General features: G+C 34.3%; 3 protein-coding genes across 3 annotated transcripts; 2 read left to right on the forward strand and 1 right to left on the reverse strand.

The window, feature by feature from the left end:
• Nucleotides 1-1,248: 1,248 nt before the first annotated feature.
• Nucleotides 1,249-4,700, forward strand: LOC107803003 (putative F-box protein PP2-B12). The gene is made up of 3 exons (XM_016626599.2): nt 1,249-1,650; nt 3,541-3,659; nt 3,883-4,700. The coding sequence occupies exons 1-3, from the start codon at nt 1,345-1,347 to the stop codon at nt 4,379-4,381; spliced, it is 924 nt and encodes a 307-aa protein (XP_016482085.1). The 5' UTR covers nt 1,249-1,344; the 3' UTR covers nt 4,382-4,700.
• A 6,641-nt stretch (nt 4,701-11,341) lies between these two features.
• On the forward strand, nt 11,342-15,412 carry LOC107803002 (putative serine/threonine-protein kinase PBL25). The gene is made up of 5 exons (XM_016626598.2): nt 11,342-11,955; nt 12,722-12,891; nt 13,028-13,217; nt 13,783-14,171; nt 14,297-15,412. Exons 1-5 carry the CDS (start codon nt 11,856-11,858, stop codon nt 14,987-14,989), a joined length of 1,542 nt encoding a protein of 513 aa, XP_016482084.1. The 5' UTR covers nt 11,342-11,855; the 3' UTR covers nt 14,990-15,412.
• Nucleotides 15,413-15,996: 584 nt separating this feature from the next.
• Nucleotides 15,997-19,090, reverse strand: LOC107803005 (protein RESISTANCE TO PHYTOPHTHORA 1, chloroplastic). The gene is made up of 4 exons (XM_016626600.2): nt 18,628-19,090; nt 17,546-17,756; nt 16,515-16,684; nt 15,997-16,439 (listed from the first exon to the last, which is right to left on the reverse strand). The coding sequence occupies exons 1-4, from the start codon at nt 18,913-18,915 to the stop codon at nt 16,416-16,418; spliced, it is 693 nt and encodes a 230-aa protein (XP_016482086.1). The 5' UTR covers nt 18,916-19,090; the 3' UTR covers nt 15,997-16,415.
• Nucleotides 19,091-25,558: the final 6,468 nt, after the last annotated feature.

The raw sequence follows: 25,558 nt of genomic DNA on the forward strand, positions 1-25,558 counted from the left end.
CAACTTGATTTTCTGTTAATATATTTCAATGTATCACACTGTGTTTTTATGTATTTCATTGTATTCATTGTCTTTTTTTTTATTGTATTTCAATGTATCCCGTTATTATTATATGTATTTAGTTATATTCACTGTCTCGCTATATGCCATGAATGTATTCATATATTTTTTTTAATTAATATAATTTATGTATTCAGATGTATTATATAATTTCTCTGAAGATTGCTATGTTTTTGGGGTATTTTTCGGTTGAGAATCTTTTTTATAACTGAAAATACAAATTTTGTGTGTTATAATTGAGTTTGTTGAGTTATATTAGGAGTCTATTATGTTAATTGATTCACTTTCCGTTTAAAAACAGTGTAACCCCTTGTTTCACGCCGTGAATACAGTCGAATACACTCGAATACAATAACTGATTAGCTGGACTTCCCTGATTCACGCCTATTTTTGCTACTGTATTCATGAATACAATACTTAAATACATCTAATACATCTTATAACAATAGAAAACATATCTACAATCCATAATATAGCAAATGATATCTATAGATAGCCAATTACCACTAAAAGATAGTGCTTTATGGAAATTTCTCTACAATATATAGCAAACTAGTGGCGGCAAAGTGGATTAAAAAAATAGTTATCCAACTATCACTAAAAATGGGCTAGATAATGAAAATTTTAAAATCGGGTCAAATATAAATAAAAGCCATATTATCCACTTAGAAAATGGATAACCAATGGAAAACTAATAATTTTAACTTTTACATTTTTAAAGACTCAAATTGGGGGTTCCTTAAGTTTGGAAGACTAGGAAGTAGGAATTCTTCCAAAAGTGATTATATTTAAGAAGTCATGAATAATAATATGGATATCCATATTATTCGATAGTTAACTCATTTTCTATCCGTGCTAAATATGGGTAAGATCGAATATTTATCCGTTTTTTATATTATCTGTTTTTGGCCCTTAATATTCGATCCGTCCTGTCCGTTTGACACCCTTGTGACAAACAAATGATACTATAATGCAATAAGTTTGATAGTTGTAAAAAGAATAAGTTTGATTTACACAGAGAATTACAAGTTTCTCATTTAAAAAAAAATCAGCAAGGAAATCGGGCAAGAACAAAGAATACATACACTTTGTCTACACGTAAAACTGTTCCGGCAATTTTAAATTTTTAAAAAGAGAAGTCTTTTTCAACCACACATCTCTATAAGTAGCTGCTTTGGCCCGTTTACATAATCTTACCCATTACCGTCACGAAAATAATTTTTTTTTCATACCCTCACACATATAAATAGTGAGAGAAATCATCAGGTACAAAGGTACATCACAATGGCGGTGGAAAGCCGAAATAGCTCCGCCGTCAACGGCGTTGATATCTACCACCTGCCGGAAGGTTGCATAGCGAACGTTCTATCATTAACATGTCCGAGGGATGCGAGTCGGTTATCGCTTGTAGCTTCAGTTTTTCGGTCCGCTGCTGAATCGGATGCCGTTTGGGACCGGTTTTTGCCGCCGGATTATCGTGATATTATTTCCCGGTCTAGTAATGGACAGGATTCGATTGTGTTCGGTTCGAAGAAAGAGCTTTATCTTTACCTCTGTGATCATCCTTTTCTGATTGACGGTTGCACTAAGGTAATTTATACATGATGGATTATTTGATATATATGATTTTTTATTTTTATTTTTCTGGTTCGCCATAGTGTTATCTACTATGTTTTCTTTATTTTGATTTCGTTGGAACTAATAATTTTTAATCTCGAATTTTTTGTTCGTTGTTTGAGAATTCGAAAAATGTGATTTTTCTTGTATGGAATATTTCGGAATGAAGTGCATTCCTTTAGCGATCGATAAAATACACACAAAAAAAGGCTTGTTATTATAGTTGGATATTATTATTCTACTATGCGTCTGGTGGAGTGAGGTGGTTTGTTTTTTTGGTATGTGTGGGGATTTAGTTTTGAGAGGAATAATTTTGAGTTTGTTGTAAAATTGGTTTTGGTCTGTTTTGTTTTTGAAAACAATAATTGCGGATATACTCATATCTTGTTGGAATTTAAGTTATATACACTAACATGGTAAAGGTCTTTTTACATTATTCTGTGATAGCATGTTAATTACCTATTTAAGTGATCGGATTGTGAAAATAATTTTACATTGTCAGTAACTCATTTTGTTATAGTTAGAGAATACATTCTAAACCAAGCGTCAGGGCTAGAAATGATTTTGTTTTAGTGTTTTTTTGGACCCGATTGCATTTTATTGGAATTGAGATAATACCCAAAGAAATTTGACTTTACTTTTTTGTTTCCGAAGTAACTTACCTATGGTGTCCATGCTTGCTTGTGTGCACCTCTGCCACCTCCCATCCGCCAAGGTCACAGATGGGACGAAATCACCTTGTGTTTTTTTGGTTCCGGTCACCTAGTGTTTTTCACCCATTTCATTAACCACTAGGCCACACTTTTGGGTAGTTTGTTTAGTGTTGTTTGTTTTTTTTTTTTTTTTTTGGACTGTTTGGAATTGATTTTGAAAGAGTTGTTTGTAATTTGTCAGGAGAGAATTGATTTTGGTTTGTTTTGATATGAAATATAATGTGAGACAATTTTTACTCTAGAACATGTGATTTTGAACAACAATAAGAATCTTTTGCTCATATGTTTACTCACATGGATTGAACTAGTGAAGAAGATATAATAGTCAGTCATTTCCTTGACAAGTGGATAACTGCGACTTTTTTTTTTTGCTTGTGTCACTCAACCAAATAGAGTAGGTTAAAGACCGACTTCAACGATATAAAAGCTACCTGGCAGTCTGTGAGGTAATTACTAAAAGAAACGTATAGAATATGGGAATTATATCGATGTGAAACATGCAGAAGAAAAGATAGTGGTTCAAATTATTCCTGGAATCTTCTCTTTCAAAGATTAAAGTGATCCGTCGATCACATAGACATTAAGTATGTGCTAGTTCTTGGTAATTTGAACTCATTGAAAGCTGATATCTTTCCTGTATTCGTCAAGTCCATGTGTCAGAGAGACAATCTGTTTGCAATTGGCTACATCGCCATTGATGCAGAAGATGGGAAGTTGAATACGGTGTTAGAACCTTATATAGTGGTGTCTGCTAACCATATTCTTTTAAATTCTTTTGTGAATGGTATTAACATTTTATGATACACAAATCAAAGCCTTTTCACGTTCCCATTAACCCCTTTCCCCTCTTTTATCTTTTGGGTACTAAAGGAAATTAGAATATTATTAAAAAAAAAAAAAAAGCAACAGGACCACAGTTGCCACTTGTGGATTGGTGTGTATCCGCCATTTTGTCTTTAAGTACATATTGATATCGCCTTGATCACATTGTGTATTTTCTGCTACACTTTTCATATCATTGCTTTGTCTTTTGGTTCACATGTGATTAGCTCATTTTTCCTATTTTCTCTACTTTGAGCAACTATTGCTGCGCTTAGTTTTGTTTCTTGCTTGCTAAGTTTACTTCTGACTTGGTATTGATAAAATGTAGAGCTTCTCATTGGAGAAGCGCAGTGGAAAGAAATGTTACATGTTAGCTGCAAAGTCACTTGCAATTGTTTGGGCTGACACACCTAGGTATTGGAGATGGATCTCCCTTCCCGAGTCCAGGTATTTCATTTGACAAGTAACTTTTATTATGGGGTAGAAGAGAAGTCCTTTTCCTCTACCTTTTTTTTATTTGAGTTGACGATTAGTACTTGTTTTTTCATTTGCATTCTAGTTCTAAGGATAAAAGTTTTAATGCTAAAGCGAAGAAGAGTAGAGTCTTGGTTCTTATAAGATGTCAATTTGTCATTCTCAAGTTGATGTAATGTGATGTTTCTGAAACTAGGTTCTCAGAGGTCGCTGAGCTTCTTGATGTCTGCTGGTTTGACATTGCCGGCAAGATAAACACTTCTATGTTATCCCCTGACACCAATTATGCAGCGTACTTCGTGTTCACAACGAAATCCAGGACCTATGGATTTGATCACCAAAGTGCAGAGGGTGCATTAAGGATTTCGGGGCATGAAAGAAAATCACATACAGTTTTTCTGGATCCAGAGGCAGCACGGAGGCATATGTACCAAATTGTTCCAAGGCGGGTGGGACTATTGAACCAGATGGCGAATATCCTAAGACGGGAAGTGAATCCACCTTTAGAAAACGAAGCACAAGCACGATATCCACAACAGAGAAGTGATGGATGGTTAGAAGTTGAGTTGGGAGAATTCTTTGTCAAGAGAGGGCAAGAAGTCGAACTGGAGATGAGCTTGACAGAGATCAAGGAAGGTAACTGGAAAAGTGGATTAGTTGTTGAAGGGATTGAAATCAGGCCCAAGGAAGACTAATGATTTGATATTGAAAGTTCATTTGGTGTCTGTGCTAAGCCACTTTCCAAGTGAGTGCAAGACAAAGAGGGACCAGAAGCTACGAGGCCTAAAACCGTTGTCCCACATGTGGCTGGGGAGATCTTGACCACAAGAGTTGCACAAGTTTTACAAGAATTGAATCACCATTGCAGTCAAGTTGGTGCTAAAAGCTAGTACGTGTATAGTGTCTTAAGCATTTTATATTTTCTTGTGATTTGTAATGTCGTTTTTTTCTTTAGTTATTTGTCTTAAAATAATTTGTGGAACTCACATGCTGCTTAATACTCTTTGTGGGTGATGTCCGAAGTAGTAGTTAGACATTTAAATCTTGCGATGATTTATGACCTCTTTATTCTTGTACACAATGGAATTATTACAATCCTAAGGGCTTTTAAGAGATCATATTTGATCAATCTTAGCAATAATTGACAAGGATCTAACAGATTAGTAGTATTAGTTAGTGATTCTCGATTTATTCAGTTTTTTCGTCAGTGATGAACTATTGGCTCTTTCCTGGCCCTTCTTAGTGACTTTGATTGGGAAAGAGAATTAGGAAAATGATGCTCTTAAAATAATAACCGAAAATATATATATTTTTTGTATATATATATGATATATACAAAAGTTATATACTTTTTCAGCTACCAAATGTGAATAGTCTTTGGTGCGGACTAAAAATGAAAAAGGAATTTTTACATTCTTATGCTATATAGTAAACTATATTACCCTTCATGCTTAACTTTTGATACAATTACCTTCTATATACTTAATTACCATTTATCTACCATTTTAGGATTTTAATGGTATTAATTAGTTTCCTAATTTTACTCAACCGTATATTCACGCTCCCCCAAGTTTCTTTCTCCAAATCTCACCACCTCACTCACGTATCAAACCACACCCCACGATTTCCTCTTCAATCACCCACGATTTCCTCTTCTAAAACCAACGAAAATTTGTAACCCCTCCACCATTGACAATCATTAAAAAGCTTTGAAACTTTGAATTCGAATTTGGGTTTTTAAAAGACATTGTTTGTTTGGATTGGATGTTGTTACAAAGAATTGAGAATTCTTTCTACATTTCTCTCTATCTCTCAATCCCAAATTTCAGTAATATAAGAGGAAAGGAAACGAGTGCAGCAATTCCACAATTGACAGCCATTAAAAAGCTCTAAAGCTTTGAATTTGAATTTGGATTTTCAAAAATCATTATTTGTTTGGATTGGGTGTCGTTGCAAATAATTGAGAATATGGTTTGGAGTTTATATCTCAGTTTTGAGGGATTTTGGTGAAGATTAGACTTGTTTTGGCTGAATTTCATATTGAAACTCGAAGAAGAAGAAGAAGAAGAAGAAGAAGAAGAAGAAGAAGAAGAAGAAGAAGAAGAAGAAGAAGAAGAAGACGACATGACATACATTATATTGCAAAAATTATAGAAAAATCGTATTATGTTGTTTATTTATTTTTCTTTTATTCGTTTAACTATTGTATGAAAGTTGAACAACATTGTAAAAAAATTATATTTAAGTGGGATTATATTGTAGTTGTATATAACTTAGTAGAAATAATGTACGAAAATTATAGATAATTTGTAGATAAGTTGTATAATATATAATTAGTTGTATGAAATTTGTGTTTTACTATGTATAAATCAGATACAAAATATACAAAAGACATATTATATAAATTTTGTATAAAATTTGTATGTAAGTTGTATTATTGTAGTTGTATTTAACTGGGTGGAATAATGTGTGAAAGTTGTAGAAAATCATAGATAAGTCATATTCCTCTATACCAGGAGATGTTGGCATATCAAGTAACTTTAGTGTTACAGACGAACCTGCATGAAAATAAAGATAAATTCTGTTATGAACAGTTTGTAGATTATTTGTAGAAACATTGAAATTCTGTATTTTCATATTAATTTTTCAAATGATATGTAGTTTTATTGTATTCTAAATGTAGAAATTTTGTAGATATTGTGAAAATCCATACTGATATATATATTTACTCTGACATACAGTTTATTTGTAGATAAAATGTAAATAAAGTGTAGGACATTTATATACAACTAGAATTTGATATAAAATGTAACAGCACAAACATGCAATTGTGTTCTCATTGGTGATACTCAATTCCATATTGAAATCGTGAACAGTTATACACAGCGGATATGAACCTAAGTTTTTGTTTTCCTTTTCCGTCTCCATGTATACACGAACACCCATATCGTTCCTAATTTCCATTGCTCGTTGACAATGTATTTGATTTCTATAATTTTTCGGATATATACAACTACAATATAATACCACTTAAATACAATTTTTTTTACAATGTTGTTCAACTTTCATACAATAGTTAAATGAATAAAAGAAAAATAAATAAACAACAGAATACAATATTTCTACAATTTCTGCAATATAATGTATGTCATGTCTTCTTCTTCTTCTTCTTCTTCTTCTTCTTTTTCTTCTTCTTCTTCTTCTTCTTCTTCTTCTTCGAGTTTCAATATGAAATTCAGCCAAAACCAAGTTTAATCTTCACCAAAACCCCTCAAAATTGAGATATAAACTCCAAACCATATTCCCAATTATTTGCAACAACACCCAATCCAAACAAATAATGATTTTTGAAAACCCAAATTCGAATTCAAAGCTTCAAAGCTTTTTAATAGTTGTCAATGGTGGAATTGCTGCTCTATTTTCCTTTCCTCTTATATTACTGAAATTTGGGATTAAGAGATAGAAAGAGACGTAGAGAGAATTCTCAATTATTTGCAACAACATCCAATCCAAACAAACAATATCTTTTGAAAACCCAAATTCGAATTCAAAGCTTCAAAACTTTTTAATGGTTGTCATTGGTGGAGGGATTACAGATTTTCGCTGGTTTTAGAAGAGAAAATCGTGGGTGATTGAAGAGAAAATCCTGGGGTGTGGTTTGATACATGAGTGATGTGGTGGGATTTAGAGAGTTGCGTTGTAGAAGATCTGGAAGAATATTTAATTCCCCAATTTTAGCGCGCTTAAATAAGGAAGCCTACAACTACAATGATTCCTTATTTAATGAATTGTCTATATTTTGTAGAAATACTATTAGCATGGCGGGTAATATGCAAACTATGAACATATTTGGTAATATAGTTTCATATATGGTATAGGAACGAAAATTTTCAAATGAAAAAAGCCAAGAGAATTGGGCAATAAAAAGAGTTCCGGCCCAGAATTGGACCTGCTTGGAGGAGCTTGCTTTCACGTACACGAAAAGAAAAAAAATCAGAAATAGCCAGATTTACAACTGGTAATTGAAACATAGCCACAATTTCAAAAGTAATGGAAATTTAGTTATTTTTCATGTAATACATAATCTGAACAAAAATACCCTTAAATATTAGAGAAAATTCCAGCATAATATGCTGGAGTTCAAATTTTTTACATATGAGATTCTAGTATAATATGCTGGAATTTCATAATGTGCTGGAGTTCCAACATAATATCCAGAAGTTTAAATGGAAGAGCTCCATAATCCAACATATTATGCTAGAATTTTCCATGTTGGAAGTTTATACGCAGGAGTTCCATAATTCAGCATATTATGCTGGAACTTTCTGAGTTCAGCAAAACAGTGGTAATTTTTCAATGACTTTGCAAATGCTAACTATTTTTCGATTACTAATCCTAAAAGTGGCTAAGATGTGATAATTTCGCTTCACATACCATTTTCCCCTTGGATCAGGTTAGTATATCTTTTACTCAGACGAGGTGCTCAAATTGGCCGGAGATTAGGGGTGTGTTTGGTATGAAGGAAAAGAAAATATTTTTCAATTTTCCCATGTTTGGTTGGCTTAATTGTTTTGGAAAATATTTTCCTTATGAACTCATTTTTCTCCAATTATGTTTTCCTTATCAAGAGAAGGGAAAACATTTTCCAAAACTACTTCTCAACCTTCCCCGCCCTATTCCTTACTCTCACCAACCCACTCCACCCCTCTCCAAAAAGGCTTTTTTTAACCACTCACCCTGCTATCCCCCCTCCCCCGAACACACACTATTTTTTTTTTCAAATTTCTATTTTTTCGATTTTCTGCACCACTCACCCTCCACCCCCACCCAACCCCACTGTCCCCCTCCTCCAGCCCGCACAAAAAAAAGTTTTTTTTTTACTTTTTTTTTGTAATTTCAAATTTGTGTTTTTCATTTTTTTGCATACATTACCCCCCTCCCCTCCGGTTATATATATATATTTAGTTTTAGTTTTTTCATCTTTCGGTTTAAAGGTTCGAAATTTTATAAGTTCCAAAGTTATGAGTTCAGAGGTTTATGTATTTAGAAGTTGATGGGTTTAGAAATTATAAAGTTTACGGGTTCAAAAGTTCGCGGGTTCGAAAGTTTAATGGTTCGGAAGTTTATGAAATTTGTGGGTTCGGAAGGTTGTTGGTTCGAAAGTTTATGGCTTCATGTTTATTGTATCTAAATTATTTATGAATACTCTTGAGAAGTTATTTTCTTTAATTTACATACCAAATACTGGAAAATAAATAAGATTACTATTTATTTTCCAAAAAAATATTTCCCTTTATACCAAACACACCCCTATGTTATTCTTTTTTAAAAAGTTTCTTAAAAAAGAAGGATACGTGTAGCTCAAAGTGGGTTTAATATTTGAAGCAAGTTATTGGTTAGAGAAAAAGAGAAATTAGTAAGTTAGACAGTAAGACAAAATAATATGTTATAACTAGTTAAAGTATATCAATAATGTAAAGTTTATTTTATCGCTGTTTATGAATTAAATCCTTTAAAAGAACAAAATTATGCAAATGACATAAAAAAGCAAAGTAGAAAACTTATTCTGCCAATTCGGATTCAATTATAAGTATGTTCGAATATGACCAAAAAAGTATGTCCACTTTCGGGAAAATCTTCTGCGAATCATTTAAGATTTTGTCAACGGGAAATCGTTTATTTTCTGACTTTTTTTACGTGTACTAAAAAATAGAGGTAATAATGGACAAATTCTGAAGCTAAACAGCAGATTCGCTGCTTATTCTACTTAGTAATGAATTAACGATAAATTATTAAAAAAGTTTATTAGTTACGAATAATTTAGTGACGACTATCTGTTTACGTGAACTGCCATTTTCGCCATTTTTGTGTTTAGCGGCGGTTAACAAACCGCCTCAAATTCACAGCTTTTTTTGTAGTGCTAATTTTAATTTTTTTAGTAGTGTTATAATATTATAGTATGTTGTAGGAAGAGAAGGTGATAATGGGATTCGTTGAGATGCTTTGCTAATAACCTTAAGTAGTAAAGAGTGAAAGAAAATGTTTACTTGGTGTGAGCAATTTATATGTACCAGTAAAATAAAATAGTACATAGTAATGAAAAATGACTTATTTTAATATCACCTAAATTATTTTCCTTTATTTGGTATTTCTAACGGACTAAATATTACCTAAAATCAAGTATCATCAAACGTAACATCTTAAAATACTTTAAATTATACCAACAGAGCCAATGCCATGTAGCAAAATTATCCAGATATTTTCAACATAATTAAGAAACAAAGGGGTAAGTACATTCATTTTGCTTAATTTAGCTCTTTTTTTAGTTTTGAAGTTATATTTTGGGAACGCATCATTAATAATTTAATCATGGTATTTCAAGTAAAAAAAATTAATTAAGTTTTAATTATATTATTCTTTTCCAATCTCTATTGAAGTCCATTGGGAATAATATTTCTTTTCCTTTTCTCGATTGAAACAGAAAATTTTAAATGATGACAAGGAATATATTGCTGTAGCAAAATTCTTTCCTCAAATTTGTGCTTTGGAATTTTTTTGATAAATTATGAGAGCATGTTAAATTGGTATAAGGTTCTTTTAGCATACCAAACAACGATTTATCCTTTTTAAAATTATTTTCTTAAAAGTTTTCCGAGCAGATATCGATGATTTAAACGTGAGATAAATTTATTTTTTGGGTTTTTCAATCGATGTCCGTTATTCGCATTGCAGTCCGGACTAATTCAAATTCATATTGCGTAAAGCAAACTAAAAGAAGATGCACTCTCTATTAAGATCTTTTTCATTCCCAGGTCACGAACCCGAGAATTATAATTAAGTATGGAGTGATACTGTTCATTTTCACAACTCATGTTTGTTGTTGAGACAAATCCATTAGTTATACACACAAACATATATGTAGAACTTGAACATAATATTTTATAGGGATGTGCCCTCCTCACTCCTACAACAAGATTATTTGAACAAAATTAGCAGAAAATTCCTGTAAGTGAAAAAGAAAAAGAAAAAAAACTTATTTGGATCCCCACCAAAGGAGGACAAACTTTTAAAGAATTAACATAGTTCATTCTTATAGCTTGCTGATGCTTTGGTTCAATATAATTTTAAAATAAGCTTGCAGAATCTAAAATCAGAGTCTAGTTACAACTTACAAGTCGAGTGAAATATAAATAAATAAATAGAAATAAAAGTACCCAACCTGTTCAGATGGTACTAACTTTCATAGTATACAATTATACGTCTGTTGCATGATTATCGTTAGCTTGTCCAATGTCGTATGCAAGATATTTCATAAGGTGCGACAATTAGAAAAACTGGATTAATTACAAATTCTTACAATGATAAGTGGTATTATTTTTTATATTTAGCCTCAATATTTTTATTTTTCTTATGCAGTTCCCTGGTTTAAAAAAATAAAAAATGAAGAGAGATACGTGTAACATATTATAAATATACGTGCGTTTACAAATATAACCATTCACATCGCCCTTTTCCCTCTAATTAATAATGAGAGATATCACCAATATTTTTTAGCCAAAAATTTAACCCCCCCTCCCCCCCCCCCCCAAAAAAAAAAAACAAAGAAGATAAAAGACCAAAAAAGAAAAAAATTTTGTCCCTGCTTCCTCTCCAAGTGATTTATTTTTCCTACAATTTCTAACACCTCCACAACCTTAGGGTCCATTGATAGAAGGAGCCATATCATTGCAAAACGTACATTGGAGATCAATATGGAATTATATTCTTTTACAAGACATGTTCGCATTAAAAAAACTATATAGATTGCTTCGAAATAATATCTTTACGTTGACCCTTTCTTGAACCAGAACCGGGGAGGATGAGAGGAAAGGGCCATTGCCACCCCTTTTCCTCCTCCTAACTATTTTTTTTCGTTTCTTACCTAAAAGCTTTTGAACGTGATGATCATGAATTTATGTACAATCATGCATTTTTCTTTTTAAACATTTTGGAATCTTGAGAGGGACAACGTGAAGAAATATTTTTTTTTTCTTGTAGACTTTTTCCATTTGAGTTCCATTTGTAAATAGACACAATTCATATTAATTCTTATATATTTCGAAAAAGAGATTTTTTTTTTCTTGAGGGGACCGTGGAAGTTTTTTTTGATCTTTTGAGAGGATCAAGAACATGAGTTGCCTCCCTTGCTTCAAGAAAAAATCCGAATCGCCGCAGGAGGAGCTGCCGGTAGCTCAGCCTAAAGAGATCGCAACCATCCCACCACATCCCGGTATGCTCTTTTAATATCATACTTGAATTCCTATAGATCCTTTGAAATTTAAAGAAAATGAATTGTTGATGGTTGTGTTCTCCTAAATAACACAAACTTGATGTTTCTCCTTAGTTTCCCTACCCTTTTTTGTTTCTTGTCTAAATCTGTCTCATTTTTTAGTTAATAAGAGAAGAATACATGCCTAGAAGTCATGCAAAAGCCAATGGTTTTCCTAGGATCATTAATTTGAAAGGAAAAGAAGACAACAGCATCAACCTAAGCATTCACAAAATACTAACGCTATGTAGAAAGCCAATAGTTTTAAGATAATCAGGGAATGAAAACAATAGATGGCCATGGTCTTTAGAAGTAAAGGCAAGATTTGTTTGTAAAAAACATACCCCTTTTGAGTAAATATGCTCACGCACCATGTAAAGTTGCCGGGCGTGTGAGCATGGAAACAACCTCTTGCAGAAATGCAAAGTAAGGCTATATACATAAGACTCAATATGGTTCAACTCTTCCCCGGATCCACGTACGCCAGGAGCTTAGTGCACAGGGCTGCCCCCTTATGCTCATGCACCAAACAACAACAACAAACACAGTCTAATCGGAGTCTGGGGAATGCTCATGCACCAAGCGTTACTAAATAAAAACAATAGATGGTTATGGTCTTCAGAACAAAAGACAAGATGGTGTGCTGCTACATGTCTTGTGTAGTTTTCCTAACACATTTGTAGGCTGATGTTCACTTTCTCCATGCATTTTGGGGGTAACCCACCAGCTGAACCCTTTCAGAAAGACGACAATAACCCTATCGAAAATGGTAACACCAATGCTAAGACTTTCACATTCCGTGAGCTTGCCAGTGCAACAAAGAATTTCAAGCAAGAATGCCTGATAGGTGAAGGTGGATTCGGAAGAGTGTTCAAGGGAACGCTTCAAGGCGGACAGGTAAAACTACCGTTTATCTCTTTCAGCCTTGTTGTGACTTTAACTTGTTTAAATAAAAAATTCTTTTATACATGTCACCCTATATTACGAGTCAAGAAAGAACTTCAGTTTTGATGTCTGGTTTGTACCTGAATAGGTTGTGGCAGTGAAGCAACTAGACAGGAGTGGAACACAAGGAAACCAGGAGTTTCTTGTTGAGCTCTCAAAGTTGACTCTCCTTAAGCACCCAAATCTGGTCAATCTCATTGGATATTGTGCTGATGGCGATCAGCGGATTTTGGTCTTTGAATACCTGCCTATGGGTTGCGTAGAAGACCATCTCCTTGGTAAGTTTATGCACATACCTCGCACTCTTCACCAGTGGCAGAGTCAGAAATTCGAACAGAGGAATCAGAAAAAAATACAAGAATGCCACACTTGAACTTCAAACCAACAACCTAACACAATTTTTGAGCTACTTTTCCCACTACTTTACAAACTTCCCTTATATTAAAGAGAATTCAACACTTTATATGTAAGGCAGCCTAGTACACAAGGCATCCCGTGTTCACGCAGGGTACGGGGAAGGGCTGCACCCCAAGGGATGTGACGTAGACAGCCTACCCTAATGCAAGCATTAGTGGCTGCTTCCATGGCTCGAACCCGTGGCCTATAGGTCACACGGAGACAACTTTATCGTTGCTCCAAGGCTCCCCTTCCAACAATTTATATATGTAGAAAAGAATTTGTTTTCATCGTATTCGCTCAGTGTAACTTTCCAAAGAAGGGGATCCAATTAAACTCCCTTAACTACACTTGCCACAGCTCTTCACCACCACCATCCCCTTCCCCCTTTCATGTAGTCATACACTTTCTTGATTTTGTACTAACTAAAGTTTTGTTACATTCCAGACCTCAAAGATGGGAAAAAGCCATTAGATTGGCTATCCAGAATGAAGATAGCTTCAGGTGCTGCTAATGGACTCGAGTATCTACACGAAAAGGCCAATCCACCAATTATTTATCGTGATCTGAAACCCTCAAACATTCTACTGGATCAAGATTTCAATCCTAAACTTTCAGATTATGGTATTGCTAAGCTTGCAGGTGGAGGGAGTAGGACAAATATGTCTCCAATGATGGTGGGAAATGGTTATTGTGCTCCAGAGTTTGAAAGATCGGGTGAACTCTCTATGAAGTCAGATGTATACTGTTTTGGAGTTGTCTTGCTTGAACTTATAACAGGGCGTCGCGTAGTGGATACATCAAGGCCAGCAGACGAGCAAAATCTAGTTGCTTGGGTAAGTACATTCTATACAAGAATTTCTTTTTAAATCTCATAGTTCTTGTGCCTTTGCTTAGCTAAAAACAAAAGGGCATTCGAGTATAGTTCTAACTGGTCACCAAATGTATGTGATTTTAACAGGCACAACCCTTTTTCAGGGATCCAAAGAGGTTCCCTGAATTGGCAGATCCGCGTCTTGGAAAGAAGTTTCCTGCCAAAAGTTTAAATCAAGCAGTTGGGGTTGCCGCAATGTGTCTTCAAGACGAACCAATGGTTCGTCCTTTAATTGGTGATGTTGTGGCAGCTCTTAGTTTTCTTACAATGCCACAACCCGATGACCCTATTCCTAGTTCGCCTCCAGCTCCAACCCCAACATCAAATATGGATAAGTCAAACAAAGATCAACAGAGTTCAGAAAATGAGGACCAAGGTGATTCAGATGATGAGGATCAAGGCGATTCAAATAATGAGGATGCAAGCAGTGAGAGTGACCAGCAAAGCAATGAAAAAGTCCATGACAAACAATATTCTCAAAAGGTCCATGACAAACAACGGTCTCAAAAAGCTCATGATAATCAAGAGGATGATAGAGGAAGTTCAGATTATGGATACGGAAGCGGATCGGGATCATCAGAATATGAGGATGACAGTGGAGATGAACAAGGAGAGGTGACAACAAAATCTGGAAAATGGGGTTCTGCAGGTTCGAGACATAAAAGCAAGGTAAAATCCCGCTCTAGAAGTGTCAACTCAAGTTCAAGTAGCGGAACATCCAACAGTAATATCACAAGGGAGCGTCAAGAGAAAGCAACTGTTGAATCTAATGGGAAATAATGTGAGTCTTGCAACAGCATGGATTCAAATTTAAGTCACAGATAGAGAACTTGGTTTGAGTACAAAACAAAGATCCAAGAGAGCAATTGCTAGCACAAATCGCAGAAGTAAAAGCAACATGGAATCAAGTAATGTAAGTATTGATTTCGTTAAGGCAACAAAGCAACTTAAATTCTAATTATGGAAGTTTTGGTGCATCAAGTCACAGCACAAGGAAGAATCATAACGTTAAAGTAATGGTTCAAATCATCACCAGAGTATAGAATTAAAAGCATGTAACTGTACCTTGTAATTAAACTTTTTTCATATTTCATATTTCCATTTTGACAAACTTAATTTTACATTTTGGCTATGATTAGTGTTGACACAAGTGATTATTTGAGTGAGCTTTTTGAGTAAGATGTTTCACTAACATTAAATATAGCAGCTTGTGCATGGAGATCTCAGGCCAAAACGCCACAGGCTCAAAAAGCATCCGTGTCAATATATTATGGCTTGAATAAGCTCATAAATTTTACGATAGTAGTAATTTTATGCTCCACGAAACAAGCTAATAAGTTTACTATAGTAGTAGTTTCAAGATTTGATTTCTCATTTACGCATGAAAGGATACACAAAAACACATTACAGATGACCGATAAAGTATATAAAATGTCACCAAACAACCAAATTGTATCTGTGTATGTTTACCTTCATGAATTTGTGAAGAATGTATGAAGCCAGGTTTTTGGTTGTAGAAAAAGGTCTTACTTTAATTTACTTAAACTTCGTCATGCAATATGATACTGCCTCCAGCAGAAAGGAGACCACCTCTGCCGGAGGGAAATGGGGGGGGGGGGGGAATTGGGGGAACTGAAAATATTTGACGATATCCTCTCCTTAACCCACCAAAAATACACAATGACCTGCAACTTATAGGGCAGCACCATTGGACCAATGCCTATTTTTCTTACTTCAAGCTAACGAAGTTCCTTTCAATGTAAACATAAAGTCATTTCTCAGATGTATTTTTAGGGCTTCAAAAATTCATCTTCACAACTTATCGTCTGTACATAAATGAGGGAGAGTGCATGTACTTTCTTAATAGTAATTTATCATCGGTACGAAGAAGGATGGACAACATCTGTACTTTCTTAAGGGTAACGAAATACACAGAGCACATAAAACTAAAGGTGTGCAACCCCCAACCCAAAGAAAACAATATCTATCTGTGTTAGCAGTAAAGCTCATAACTCGAACTAGCCGAAGCAAGGCAACTTGATATGAGATATTCTTACTCTGCTCGTAGATGTTTCATTTTTCAAACGAATCATGATATAGCAGACATGACGTGAACCATAAGCAGCCATAGTAGAGATTATATCAGCTGAACGAGCTACTTATTTGAAGCAACAAGAGCGACACTGATCCGTCACTTCTTTTGCCGTCACTCTTTCTGTAGCCATCCAAGCTGCACGAACAAAGTATGTTAGCAGAGAGGAGAATATAAACAATGCTCAGTTTGTCTACTGAATAAACCAAATACCTTCCAAGCGTACATCCCAAGAAATGCTACAGTATCCACTGACCAAACGACAGCAAATGACTTCCAGAAGAATGGGACTATAACATTAAGCAAGGGAATGAGGATAAAAAGATAATTGAGAGCTTCTTTCTCATTCTTTGAGCAATCCCGAGCCCGAAGAGAAGGGACAGCTGCAATAATAGAAATTAATATTTGAATTCAAATTTACAGCTAAATTGAGGTATAAGTAGCAAGGGTACAAATTAACTTTCTACACCTATAAGGATATTTATTTTAAAACGCATATATACAGTCAAAGTTTAATATCTTGGGGAGATAGAAAAATTAGTAATTACATTAGAATTACAAATTATAGTGTCTCCTTACATCAACTTATACATTTTATGCTAGTGTTTACTTTGGCATTCACAATTGAGACTAGCGTGTTTAATAACACAAAATGTTTGAACATCGTTTACACAGCAACTCAAATCACAATGAATCTCAAGAATATAAGATACCATATTGAGGAAAATTGTATAAAGGGCAGCCAGGTACACTAAGCTCCCGCTATGCGCGAGGTCCAGTCAATGGCAGGACCACAAGGGTTTATTATACGCGGCCTTACCCTGCATTTCTGCAAGAGGCTCTTTCCAAGGCTCGAACCCGTAACCTCTTGGTCACATAGCAGCAACTTTACCATTATGCTAAGGCTCCCCCTCCACTTAGGAAAATTGTATAAAATACGAAAATAATATTTCTTTAAAACAATTGATGTTCCTTACATGATGAGGCATGAACTGACATTTGAGAAAACTATCTAAATGAAGTAACATCAGATTCAAATAGCAACCAACTAAAGCCGCAAATGGAACCACCTAATCATAGTCCTCCAATTAAGAAAACAGTGAAAGGAAAACGAAATGAATTAATGGACAGATGAACTTTACATATCTACGTCATAAAAGCAACTTTGAATCTCTTATACAGAAATGATCTTATTTCTACTACTTTAGAAGCAAGGTTTAGTTCTATAAAACAAAATTACTTACTAAACATCCATATGGACCACATTCCCATTAGTCTCCAGATGTCTGGTTCATTTGAGGGGAATATGAGATTGAAGGAGAGAGCTCCACCGAGCAACATTGAAACATAGCCTTGCACTTCAAAAACAGTGTATAAAACAGTTCCAGGTACAGCAGGATTTTTTGTGGCAGTGGAAGCCCTTGGTGCAAAGGTCGCAGCAGTCTTTAGAACAGCCTGTTAGAGAGTATTTTGAGGTTATCACACATTCTTGGTAAGACATCACAAAGTTATAAATTAGTCAAATTATATTTGCCCATGTAGCATAGCAGGAAAAATAATCATGTTGCAAATTTGGCTGTTGGCTTTGCAAAGCCCCGACAGAAATTTGAGACGTTTTTTAGCACAATACCAGATGGACCGTTCTAACGTCCTCGATGATGAAAGTTTGTGCGATAATCTACAAGTCATTCCATTGGACCTCTCTTTGATGCAAATTGTTACTATTAAGAAAAAGAACCTTGGGAGTAACTCAACTATAAAATCTAGCTCTGTTTCTTTCAAAGGTTTCATTATGATTAGACAATTATCACAAAGACCCCACAAACTTACTCAAGCATTCTCTTTTATATGGATCTAAGACCGGCTATGCTTTACAAAGTTCATGCTGATGCAGTTACACAATAAAATGGTCATGCTTGTAATTTTTTCATTAGCTTCTTTCACCTTTGAAGTAATAATTCATGCCTAACATTAGAACTAATAATTCATGCCTAACTTATGCAGCATTTGATTGGCCGTGTAAGAAAAAACAATTCTTGCATAATACCCGCATTAAGCAATGTATTAGCAACACAGGATTTAAAGTATTTAAATACAAAAATAACCTTAAAGTAAGTAATTCCTGCATAACAACCCTTTCATTATTAATCATTGCATAACAATTTCCACATTATTAATCGCCGCATAACAATCTCTGCATTATAATTAATTCACTGCATAGACAATCCATGCATTATAATTCCCGCATAACTAGCATGTGAACCGAGCTACCTCAAACATATCAAAAATTGAATAAAACTGAGTAAAGAATACATAAAAATCTGACCTTTTTGAGTTCCTTATTATCAAGAACAGCATTAGGACCAGTAGAAGTAGAATTTTCCCCTCTTCTTTCTTCCTCACTGTTAATAATAACCCCATTAGTCTTTTCTTGTATTTCCTCTTTTGGGTCCTCTATTAACTGTTTATCCAACTCATTTGAACTTGCTGACACACAAAGTCTGCAACTTTTGCCACTAAGTAATGGAGATTTCAAGAATATAGAGCTTTTGGGTGGGAGAAATTTCAAGATTTGGCAGTTTAAAACTGATGCTGACATTGAAGCAGAATTCATCTTTGGGTTTTTTGTACAAAGCTGTGGTTTTTAAATGTCATGTAAAGCTACAACATTGTGTAGAAGTTGGGTTTTTGTGAAAGAGTACAGAGGTGAACACATCAAGATGGACAGGAGCAGAAAGTCATGAAAATGTGAAGGATAAAAGAGGAGTGTCAATTTAATTTGTGGCTCCAAATTACTCCTTTTTTCTTTTTTTCCTTTTTTGCGCGGCTCGAATGAATCTTATGGGCCACTTGGTGTACCGGGTCGTTTGGTTGGGAAATCAGAATTAATTATTTTGGAACTAGTTATTTGGAACTGTTATTGAATTCTCTCATAGGAATAAAAATAATAGTGCAATCTCCAAATAACTAATCTTAGTATAGTTATATTTCAGTTTTATCTCAACCAAATTTGGAATAAACTCTATCTCAAATTTAGGATGTGTTTGGTATAACGGAAAATATTTTTCGGGGAAAATGTTTTCTCGGAAAACAAGTAGTAATCTTATTCATTTTCCGGTGTTTGGTACGCAAATTAAGGAAAATGACTTTTCAAGAGTATTCATAAATAATTTAGATATACTCCCTCTGGTCCAAAATAAGTGATTTTTTCGTTGTTTTCACACATATTAAGAAATTCACCTTTTAATATTATTTAGCAATGAAATTGATCATATTAACCTTTATTATATCTTCACATAAACACTTCTAACACATACTCCAACATTAATTACTCCAAGGGCAATGTAGGAAAAAAATAATTAATTCATTCTTGAAATCTGGAAAAATCACTTATTTTGGACTACAAGAAAAAAGCCAAAAAATTACTTATTTTGGACCGGAGGGAGTAATAAACATGAAGCCATAAACTTTTAAACCAACAACCTTCTGAACCCACAAATGTCATAAACTTTCGAAACTGCGGAATTTCGAACCCGTAAACTTTATAATTTCTAAACCCGTAAACTTCCAAACATATAAACCTCCGAACTCATAACTTTGGAACTTGTAAAATTTTGAATCTTTGAACCGATAAATAAAAAAACTAAAACTGAAATATATATTCAAAAAATATTTTTTCGGGGAGGTGGGTGGTGGGTGGTGCAGAAAAATGAAAAAACAAAAATTTAAAATTGCAAAAAAAAAGTGAGGTAAAAAATAATTTTTTTTGTGGGAGGGGGTGGGGGTGGGGTGGGATGGGGTGGCGGGGTAGTAGGGAGGGTGATAATGGAAAAACTGAAATTTGAAGAAAAAAAAAGCCTTTTTTGGAGAGAGAGGGTGGGGTGGGTTGGTGAGGGTGGGGAAGGTTGAGAAGGAGTTTTGGAAAATTTCCTCCAATTGGAGGAAAATGAGTTCATAAGGAAAATATTTTCCAAAACATTTAAGCCAACCAAACATGGAAAAATTGGAAAATATTTACCGAAAAATGTTTTCCTTCATACCAAACAAACCCTTAATTTCTGATTAATTATTCCTTATCCTCATACCAAACGAGCCCTAAGAAGTTTTTACAATTTGATACACAAGGTATTTTCCATCTACGTAGGATCTAAGAAATGACTGTACTTTAAGGAGTGTGATGTACACAATTTATCTTAATGCAAGCATTGGTGACTGCTTCCACGATTTGAGAATAATAAAAGTATTATATTACTTGCTCCATTTTGATTTATATGGCATAGTTCTCGCTGAAGAGTTTTAAAATATGTGATATCATCTCGCATAAAGTATTATTTACACAATTTTACATTTTAAGACTTCAAATTTATCTTACTACTATTTATAATTTAGACTTAACATAATAATTTATATAAAACCAACCTCGTTAATTATTTTAATATGTTTTTACTATTACTATGATAGTCTAATATTTGTTTGGACAAGCTTCTAAAATTAATTTCTTTTGAAAAGTGTTTTTCAAAATAGTACCTTTAGTAAGAAGCAATTTGTGTTTGGCTAATAAATTTGAAAAGTACTTTTGAGCATCAATTAATGTCTGGTCAAGTTTTTCAAAAAAATATTTTTGGCAAGAAATTATATTTTTCAGCTCCTCAAAAACTGATTTTGCTTCTGCTCAAAAACACTATTTTCCTTCTAAAAGTTGAGCCAAATACCTTAACTTTGAAAAAAATTACTTCTGTCCAAAGGGGGGGGGGGGGAAGCAAGTCGAAGCAGGGCCGGCTCCAACCTTACGTGGAGTAAGGCTTGTGCCCTAGGCCCCCAAATTTGGGGGGGCATTTTTTAAAAATAATAGGTTCATAGGTATTTGAAAAATAATATTTAGTACTTTTAATACAAAACTAGAGTTTTTATTATAAAGGAGAGAAAATTTTGTAGATAAATAAATAAAATAACAATTTGACTCACTTAAAAATGTGTAGATGAATAGTTTTCATAACTTTTAGTTTTTCATTTTTCACTCATTCGTTAAAAAAATTGCTCTCTCTTCCTTAATTTGTCCAAGTCAATCTTTTTTTTTCAATCTCTTCATATTTCAGAAAACCCTACATATTTTTTTGCGTTTCTCTTTGATATTCTTGCTCACTTCTTTTTCCAAGATTTCATTACTCACCTTCTTTCTCCAAGATTTCACTAGTTCAAGTATTCAACAATACATTTAAGCTTCTAATAGTTCTATACTTCTATTGCTTTGTAAAATCTTATCTAAAATCAACAATCTCAAGAAAGACTAGATAGGTTGGCTATATTATCAATCGAGCAAGAATTATTAGAGAAAATCGATTATAAAAAAATATTAACAACTTTATATCTCAAAAAGTTAGAAGAATAGACTTCAAATAAAACATATCTTATAACTTTCTTTTAAAAATTTATGCCTCATATTAAATTTTGGCTTTAGGTCCCGTATGTGCTTGAGCCGCCTCTGGTGCACAGATAGCCATTCTCAGAGATGCTTTTTAGATATTAGTCAGTATTTATTTTGTCCTAAAATTTTAAATTACAAATCTTAACTTCAGGACAATTCATCCTGAAGAATTAAACCGAAAAATTAAAATTAAGGACGCACCGACTAATTCCTAAATAACAACCCTTTAGAGTTCTACCTAGTGTCACTAAAAAAAAACCTCAGCCAAATTGGCTATAATATATGAAAGTTATTAGGTTACTTTAATCTTTGTTTAGTCAAACACGTCATGGAGTATAAAATAGGAGTGAGAGAGTCTAAGCGGGCGTTTGGACATAAGAATTGTAAAATTTCAAAAAAAAAAATGAAAAAAAATTTTAACTGAAAATGGTATTTGAAAATTAGAGTTGTGTTTGGACATGAATATAATTTTGGATTGTTTTTTAAGTTTTGTGAGTGATCTCAGTGAAAATTTTAAAAAATAGCTTTTTGGAGTTTTTTAAATTTTTGATAAATTCCAAAATGCATCTTCAAGTGAAAATTGAAAATTTTGTGAACAAACACTAATTTTAAAAAAAAGTAAAAAAAAAATCCCAAAAAAGGAAAAAAATTCTTATGTCCAAACGTGCAATAAATTTGTAATTTTTATTTTCTGAATTTGTAGTTTGGTCACACAACATCTTTGCTGTTGCAATTGGGCCACATCAAGAAAGAATTTAATTTTCTACCCTTCATTAATTCGCAGCTCGTCAAAGTACTTTATTTATTCACTAAATATTCGTATTCAAAAGTTAGAACTTCGGAGAAATTCATTAACTGATTTTTTCATACTTATACACTATTTGAAACTTTATTACCCTTAATATTTATGTTTAGCTAATTACATGGCATAAACAAGTTTTGTTTACCAAATATATACAATCCACCTTAAAAGGCTCTCAATCCATTATTTGTGGCTTCAATTAAGGGATTTAGTTACACAATTTCCTTCTTTCTCTCCTCTCTCCCCTCCTCTCCACATTGCCCTGTGAGGCTGTTTGCACAGAGAACCTCACTCCATGGCTAAAGTTGCTTCCTTGCCGAGACAAAGTTGGGCTTTCTCAATACTGTGTCTTGCAATAGGCAATTCATAATTGTTTGAGCTTGAATTAGGTCCTACTGGAGTGCACAGCTAAGCTGTATAGCTGTATCTATTGTTTCACTTATTATATTTTGCAAAAAGACACTAATCAAATTCTCTATGTGAACCGAAAAAGAAAAAAAATTGGATGAAATTAAAAATATTTTTACTTAACGTTATGACTGCAAGATCCTAGTAATAATATGTACTACTTTATTTATATTCTTTCTTTTTTCGTGAAGAGCTGAGAAACGTTCTATTTAGAGACAATTTATCTACAACTTTCATACATTATTTATATCAAGTTATATACAACTACAATATCATACCACTTAAAAATAATTTTTATACAAATTTTATACAATATCTTTTGTATATTTTGTATCTGATTTATATATATAGTAAAAGTAAATTTCATATAACTAATTATATATTATACAACTTATATACAACTTATCTACAATTTTCATACATTATTTCTACTCAGTTATATACAACTACAATATCATACAACTTAAATATAAGTTTTATACAATATTGTTCAACTTTCATACAATAATTAAATAAAAAATATAAATAAACAACAATTTTTCTACAATTTTACTACAATTTCTGCAGCATAATGTATGTCATGTCTTCTTCTTCTTCTTCTTCTTCGAGTTTCAATATGAAATTCAGCCAAAATCAAGTCTAATCTTCACCAAAACACCCTCAAAATTGAGATATAAACTCCAAACTATATTCCCAATTGTTTGCAACAACACTCAATCCAAACAAATAATAGTTTTTAAAAACCCAAATTCGAATTCAAAGCTTCAAAGCTTTTTAATGGCCGTCAATGGTGGAATTGCTGCTATCTTTTCCTTAGCTTTACATTACTGAAATTAGGGATTGAGAGATAGAGAGGGACGTAGAGAGAACCCCAATTCTTTGCAACAACACCCAATTCAAACAAATAATTTTTTTTGAAAACCCAAATTCGAATTCAAAGCTTCAAAGCTTTTTAATGGTTGTCAGTGGTGGAATTGCTGCTCTCTTGTACAAGAAACGTGGGGGAGTGGGTGAGATGTGGAGAGAGAAACATGGGGGAGTGAGATTTGTACGTTACAGTGATTGTAGGAATTGATTGATTATCCTTAAATCCTAAAAATGTACAACAACAACAACAACAACGACCCAGTATAATCCCACAAGTGGGGTCTGGGAAGGGTAATATGTACGCAGACCTTACCCCTACCCCGAAGGGTAGGGAGGTTGTTTCCAGGAGACCCTCGACTCAAAAAAGCAATAGGAGATGATATATTAGTACCATAAAAATGCGTAATAAAAATAACAACAATATATAAGAGATATGAAATATGAAATACAGGATATGAAATACGAAATACGAAATACGAAATAAATGGCTGGTATAGTACAACTAGAAGGTAAAGCCCTGCATCAATAGACGACCAATGACATTCCTAGTCTAACTCCTAACTGGATAGTCTCCCTCTATTGTGCTGTAGAAATATTCACACTCTCCCCTAACCTACAACCTTAATGCTCGACCTCCATAATTCCCTATCAAGGGCCATGTCCTCAGTAATCCTAAGTCGCGCCATGTCCTGTCTGATCACCTCTCCCCAATACTTCTTAGGTCTTCCTCTACCTCTCCGCGTGCCCACTACAGCCAGTCGCTCACACCTCCTCACCGGTGCATCAGTGCTCTTCCTCTGAATGTGCCCGAACCATCTGAGTCTTACTTCCCGCATCTTGTCCTCCATGGGGGCCACACCCACCTTCTCTTGAATATCTTCATTCCTAATCTTATCTATCCTTGTATGCCCGCACATCCACCTCAACATCCTCATCTCTGCTACTTTCATCTTCTGGGTGTGTGAGTTCTTTACCGGCCAACATTCAGTTCCATACAACATGGCAGGCCTAACCACTGCTCTATAAAACTTACCTTTTAGTAACGGTGGCACTTTCTTGTCACACAAAACTCCCGACGCTAACCTCCATTTCATCCACCCCACCCCTATACGGTGTGTGACATCCTCGTCAATCTCCACGATCCCCTGAATAACCGATCCAAGGTACTTGAAACTACCTCTCTTGGGAATGACTTGAGAGTCAAGCCTCACTTCAACTCTCGCTTCCGTCGACTCAACTCCAAATTTGCACTCGAGGTATTCCGTCTTCGTCCTACTCAACTTGAAACCTTTAGACTCAAGAGCATGTCTCCAAATCTCTAGCCTCTCGTTGACGCCGCCTCTTGTCTCGTCAATTAGAATAATGTCATCAGCAAATAGCATGCACCATGGAACCTCCCCTTGAATATGATGAGTCAGTGCATCCATCACCAGGGCAAATAGGAATGGGCTGAGCGCAGACCCTTGGTGCAACCCCGTAATAACTGAAAAGTGTTCAGAGTCGCCTCCTACTGTCCTAAGCCGAGTCTTAGCTCCATCATACATGTCTTTAATCACCCTAATAGTTACTCGGGACCCCTTTATCCTCTAAGCAGCTCCATAAGACCTTCCTAGGAACCTTATCGTACGCTTTCTCCAGATCAATAAACACCATGTGGAGATCCTTCTTCTTATCTCTGTACTGTTCCACCATCCTCCTAATAAGGTGTATAGCTTCTGTGGTAGATCATCCCGGCATGAACCCGAACTGGTTGTC

The sequence above is a fragment of the Nicotiana tabacum genome, chromosome 11, assembly GCF_000715075.1.
Source record: "Nicotiana tabacum cultivar K326 chromosome 11, ASM71507v2, whole genome shotgun sequence".
Classification (NCBI taxonomy): Eukaryota; Viridiplantae; Streptophyta; class Magnoliopsida; order Solanales; family Solanaceae; genus Nicotiana; species Nicotiana tabacum.